The sequence below is a fragment of the Thunnus albacares genome, chromosome 12 (assembly GCF_914725855.1).
Source record: "Thunnus albacares chromosome 12, fThuAlb1.1, whole genome shotgun sequence".
Lineage (NCBI taxonomy): Eukaryota > Metazoa > Chordata > Actinopteri > Scombriformes > Scombridae > Thunnus > Thunnus albacares.
This window is the reverse complement of record NC_058117.1, coordinates 16,762,384-16,768,383: the sequence shown is the minus strand read 5'-3', so window position 1 is coordinate 16,768,383 and position 6,000 is coordinate 16,762,384. Positions and strand designations below refer to the sequence as shown.

Here is a 6,000-nt window from a genome sequence, read left to right as displayed (position 1 = left end):
CTAAAACATGAAAACTCTGAGTTTATAGCTAGCTTTCTTTTTGCCTGTTTTTTCTAAACAGTAGGCTGTTTTGTGCAGCTAGCCTGGTAGGTGCTGATCCTGAACATGATATTCACACAGCACAGATCTGATCGAATCAGCACTTGTAGAACTAGTTTTACACCGATAACGTTTAACATTCCCTGGCAGGGAAAGCAGTCGTCAGGACTTTATGGAACAACCTCAGCCAAGCGACAAAAAAGGCAACATTTAATCTGCATGGGACAGGGGGTGATGTCAGGCTACAGGGGGATGATGCGGCAGTATCCGCTGGTCCACTGCATCAAACCGGTGCGCTCCTATTGGCTGACAGGGATACTGGGATGCTGCGCTGTGTGTAACGTCATCTGACCAGCAGCACGTTTATCTATCTCGCCGGCTCAACACTCGCCCTAGAAATGAGGCAAGTGCTGATTTTGAGAAACACAGCGGCAACAGACTGAAGACCAGACACCGGTGAAGACCAGACAGGACGTTCTCTGCCCGCATCCGCAGCGCACCATGAGGGAAATCGTTCACATCCAGGCTGGACAATGTGGAAATCAGATTGGGGCGAAGGTATAAATATTATAATTTAATTTAGGAAGCGGAGAAATTAACGGAAAAATAGACATCTCACGTGTTATTATTTTCTTTTTTTTTTTTAGGGTTTTCTGCAACGATTGACTTGAGTCATTTAAACGATCAGTTTAGCGTCTCTCGGATGAGGGAATGGATTAAAAATGAATTTTTAAAAAGTTTGAGATGGATTGTTAGTTGTTTATATGAGTAGGGTGGGGTCCAGTCGGGCTGGGTTTTGCTGTGAGGCTGCAGTGATGTGGGCCCCGCTGCTGCGTGACATTTTGTCACCAAACAGATGCGCAATAACTAAATGATGGAGAGCAAGGCACAGGCTTCAGCTATTTCCAAAACCATGGTTTATAAGATATTAAGGTATAAGCTCAACAACTGAAGTTCGTATCTCCCTGTTTGTCCCGTTTTAGTTCTGGGAGGTGATAAGTGACGAACATGGCATCGATCCCACCGGTAGTTACCAAGGTGACAGTGACCTGCAGCTGGAGAGGATAAACGTCTACTACAATGAGGCATCAGGTAAAAATCAAGTCTACTGATCTCTACATCAAACTTTGTCCTAAATAAATTCCATATTTGCATCTGAATAAATGACCACTACATGCAGCTTTGTTCCCATTGCTCATATCCTTGCATGACCTTAATGCTACAAAGACCTGCTTTGAATGCCACAGTATGTCACTAATTTAGCTGCAAGGGGAAAGTAGGTCCCACCATGAGAGCAGGGAAAAATTAGGACAGTGAACCTTCTAAAATATGTCTCTCTCTCTCTTTCTGTCTCTCTCTCTCTCTCTGTCTTCCTCTGACTCTCTCTCTCTCTCTCTCTCTCTCTCTCTCTCTTTCTCTCTCTCTAGGGAGTACAGGTATCTGCAGTCTCTACCCCAAGCTCACTGTGCCTCGGTATCATCTCAGTGTTTGATTGTATTGTCATGACATGTTGAAAAATGCATCCTGTGTTTTTACACACAACTACTAAACAAGCTGTGCCCACCAGATGAAGTTGCAGTAATTATGAAGTAGTAGCTCTGGTGCCTTTAGACTGATGCTTTCACAGATAGACAAGTCAGTGCAGATCTCAATCCATGTACAAACAGTGCCCAGTCATCCACTTTGGCTAGATGACAAGCCCGCACAGGAAGGCCAACATAGCACTAAAACTGTCAACCCCTATGCTACTCCCCAACAGCACGCAATATTGATCTTTGTTTCCATGCTGCATGCTAGCACCAGTGTCACCTACTAACTCACTATCACATGTGGATTGATTGAGGATTCTACTGATTCATTTGTCCTTTAAAAATTTAAAGAATAGATGAGCAGATTTTTTTTTTTATAGCATCAAGCAACATTAGGACTTAATAAAGATCACGTCTGTTTGAATGGACTGCAGAGCTCAGCACTTTGAAAGCCCCACCGGTTAAGATTAAGCAGTGCAGCATGCTGCAGCAGTTTGGTTACAGACAGAGATGGAGGAGCAAAGTGGAGCACAAGAAAAAACAAAAGGCAGCAGGCAGCCTTTAAATACCCAGCTTGATGGATGAGCTGTAGTATCCTTCAAAACAAAAATGCTGTTTACCTAAAAGATTACATTTGCAAATGCGCTGGTGCATTTATATTCTTTTAAAGTTATATATTCATGAGACAGTTGGAGAAATGCTTTTAAATACAGTCAGAAGTTTATGTCACGGTTCACTATAATCCTTAGCTGACATCATGCACACTGAGACTGTCGGTATCTTACTCCACCCTTCCATCCACTTCCTTTCTGTATCCCCCTGTTCTCTGCTCTTTTTCATCCAAAGGCAGCAAATTTGTCCCCCGTGCCATTCTGGTGGACTTGGAGCCAGGAACTATGGACTCTGTCCGCTCCGGTCCATTTGGACAGCTATTCAGGCCTGACAACTTTGTCTTTGGTGAGTGGATAATAAATCACGATGTCACCACTCATCCTGAACCAACGGCACATATAGTATGCATATGGCAGCAACTGCTGTCATATCCTGTAAAGATGTGCATAGTTTCACCTAAAAGCGCTGTGCAGCAGAATATTCGCAACCAGCACTAAGCTTCTGCAGCCTCTCAGCGATGTGCCAGTGGTGTGATGCATAGTCCATGTGCAGCTGTGTCAGACTGAGACAGCTCTCGTGGTGACTCAGCGAAAAAAGAAATCTACTTGAAGATTCTGCTGCAGTGCTGATTGCAAGTGAGGATACAGGGCCAATAATCTCTGCCACAAAGATGACTCTACAATTCTCATTATCAGGAAATATGCGAGCAAAAGAGCTGCTTTTAAGCTTTTTGATAATGTAATCAATTCTGAGCCAAAAGCTAATGTACATTTCACTGAAGCTTACATGTGTTCTCTTTTTAGATTTTGTCATTGATAATAAATCTTATTTGTGTGACTCTTTCTAATACAGCATACTTTTTAAGGGGTTGTAATGAATATGTTCTGGAAAATTGCTTAATAAATGTTAATATATTATTTATTAATGCTTTATAGATCAATAGTAAGCCATTAGTAAGACAACACTGGGTTTCTAGGATGTGAAAAATTAATTTGGCTGGTGCACAGGAAATGGTCCTCTACTGTAGCATAACTTATGTACTTATGAATTGCTCATTACTGATCTATAAAGCAGTAAGAGAACATTTATTAATAATTAATAAAGTCATTAAAAACCTTATAAACCTTTTTAAATGATGATTTATTAGAAAGTTGCACCATTATTTGTCCTAAATAACATGTCTTTAAACATACCATGCATTATGCAGGTCAAAGTGGAGCAGGAAATAACTGGGCCAAGGGTCACTACACCGAGGGAGCTGAGCTGGTGGACTCGGTACTGGATGTGGTGAGGAAGGAGTCGGAGAACTGCGACTGCCTCCAGGGCTTTCAGCTCACCCACTCACTGGGTGGGGGTACCGGTTCAGGAATGGGCACGCTGCTCATCAGCAAGATCCGCGAGGAGTACCCTGACCGCATCATGAACACCTTCAGCGTCATGCCTTCCCCAAAAGTGTCCGACACCGTGGTGGAGCCCTACAACGCCACCCTCTCTGTCCACCAGTTAGTGGAAAACACGGATGAGACCTTCAGCATTGACAATGAGGCCCTGTATGATATCTGCTTCCGCACCCTGAAGCTGACCACACCAACGTACGGAGACCTGAACCACCTGGTATCGGCCACCATGAGTGGGGTCACCACCTGTCTCCGCTTCCCTGGCCAACTTAACGCTGACCTCCGTAAGCTGGCTGTCAACATGGTGCCCTTCCCCCGCTTGCATTTCTTCATGCCTGGCTTTGCACCCCTCACAAGCAGGGGCAGTCAGCAGTATCGTGCCCTCTCTGTGCCAGAACTCACACAGCAAATGTTCGACGCCAAGAACATGATGGCGGCCTGTGACCCTCGTCACGGCCGCTACCTTACTGTAGCAGCCATCTTCCGCGGCCGCATGTCAATGAAAGAAGTGGATGAGCAGATGTTGAGTGTGCAGAACAAGAACAGCAGCTACTTTGTCGAATGGATTCCCAACAATGTCAAGACCGCCGTTTGCGACATCCCGCCCCGTGGCCTCAAGATGTCCGCCACCTTCATCGGCAACAGCACTGCCATCCAGGAGCTCTTCAGGAGGATCTCTGAGCAGTTCACGGCCATGTTCCGCCGCAAGGCCTTCCTCCACTGGTACACTGGAGAGGGAATGGATGAGATGGAGTTCACTGAAGCCGAGAGCAACATGAATGACCTGGTGTCTGAGTATCAGCAGTATCAGGATGCCACTGCTGACGAGATAGGAGAGTACGAAGAGGATGAAATAGAGGATGAGGATGAAGTCCGCCATGATGTTCGCCACTGATTTTAAAACACTGACTGTTGCTGTTCTGAGTGAACTAGTCCCTCACAATAATAATTATTGTTGGATAGTGCAGTGAGATAATAAGTAAGCTAGAGATGCAAATGTTTAGCTACGCATTGCAGTGTGCAGATCATGATGAAATAAAACTCTTTAACAAAATGTATATTGCACATAGATACGGCTCATACTGAGAAAGATCATGAGTGGTGTTAGAACCTAAAATACACAAGTAGTAATTGGTTTTCCAAGTCATGCTTTGCCACTGTCAAAACAAGTCTTGTCTTAACACAGTTTTGTAACATTTACTTGCATTCACTGTCTCAAGTCTCGAATAAAAGATCAAGTCCTGTCAATACTTGTATCATTGTGTTTTTTAAAGGTGCATAAGGACAATATTTCTATTATAATATAGGTCCTTGAATTATTTGTGACTTATGTGTATAGATTTGCCATAAAACTGTAGACAATATGCATGAGACACCTCCTCTCTATGGGATGTGTCTAGTAATATTCTGTTTTTCTTATTGTCAACAAATCCTATGAAAAGACCAAAACCAGCAATGAATTGATCCTTCTTACAAGTATTGGCTGTGTAGGCAAAGCCTGATATAGCTTCATCCTCTGTGCCAAGGACCTCCATACTATTAAAAACACATCAGTGAGTCACACAGTTGCACTGGCTGACATGTTTCTTCACAACTCTTATGAATACATACAGATTGAATCAATCCCCTATAAACCTTCCTGCTGCTGTAAATACTCGCTAGTGCACAAAATTCACAGCTAAAAATAGTTCTCAACAAATACATGATTTACTCCTGTTTGAGGAGCTTTTGCTAAAGAAGACAGGTGCAGTCAGCTGTTTTCGTTAAAAAAAAAAAAAAAGTGATTCATATCTTCAATAGTAGGGTTTCAGTCTGAGAGCAACAAGTTGTGGAAGTCTGAAAGCATTGAGAAATAGACTAAGGCATTGTTGGTTTTAGTCTATTTATGGGTTTGGTTGACAGTATTTGGCTGCCTTACCCTTTAATATACTGATGAGTGATGAGAGTACATTTGGCTCTGTTATGGACAACATGTCTTTAGTTTAATTTTAGCCTTTAATGTCAGATTCATTGTAGAACAACCAGGGTAGACGCTTGATTTGAGTTTGGAAACAGTGAAAGCTTGTTGTGAAATCATGATCTCTTGCGTTTCTCTGTGTTGCTCATCATTAATCACTGACAATCTCAACAGATTAAATCCTTTGTCAGTGAACACCACGACAGTGACATGATGACACTTGCTAATATGAAAAGACACTCAGGCACACATTGTTATTACGACAGTTGAGGCAGGCTGTTGAACTACGCTCTAAAGATTACAAGTTTAAAAATATGTCTCACTTTTGGCCACACCCAAGTCATGGCAGCCAAAGCAGGAATTTCTCATCTGACAGTTGATGGAAAACATCTGCCTTGAGATGACTGATGGCCAAAAGTTCAAATTCTTGTAAAACAAAAAGTACTCACCACAACAGGCTTTTTTG

General features: G+C 42.9%; 1 protein-coding gene across 2 annotated transcripts; it reads left to right on the top strand.

Moving 5' to 3' along the window:
* Positions 1 to 318: 318 nt before the first annotated feature.
* On the top strand, positions 319 to 4,825 carry LOC122994594 (tubulin beta-2A chain-like). Of its 2 annotated transcripts, XM_044369349.1 has the most exons (5): positions 320 to 597; positions 1,023 to 1,131; positions 1,467 to 1,475; positions 2,415 to 2,525; positions 3,388 to 4,825. In XM_044369349.1, exons 1-5 carry the CDS (start codon positions 541 to 543, stop codon positions 4,470 to 4,472), a joined length of 1,371 nt encoding a protein of 456 aa, XP_044225284.1. In that variant the 5' UTR covers positions 320 to 540; the 3' UTR covers positions 4,473 to 4,825. The 2 variants fall into 2 exon arrangements, with proteins under 2 accessions (XP_044225285.1, XP_044225284.1); XM_044369350.1 differs by lacking the exon at positions 1,467 to 1,475 and having other exon boundaries at positions 319 to 597.
* The last annotated feature ends 1,175 nt before the right edge of the window (positions 4,826 to 6,000 follow it).

Coding starts and splice junctions, on each gene's coding strand:
- LOC122994594 (XM_044369349.1), top strand. CDS start 541: ATGAGGGAAATCGTTCACATCCAGGCTGGACAATGTGGAAATCAGATT. Junction 598..1,022: donor GAAATCAGATTGGGGCGAAG/GTATAAATATTA, acceptor GTCCCGTTTTAG/TTCTGGGAGGTGATAAGTGA. Junction 2,526..3,387: donor GCCTGACAACTTTGTCTTTG/GTGAGTGGATAA, acceptor TGCATTATGCAG/GTCAAAGTGGAGCAGGAAAT.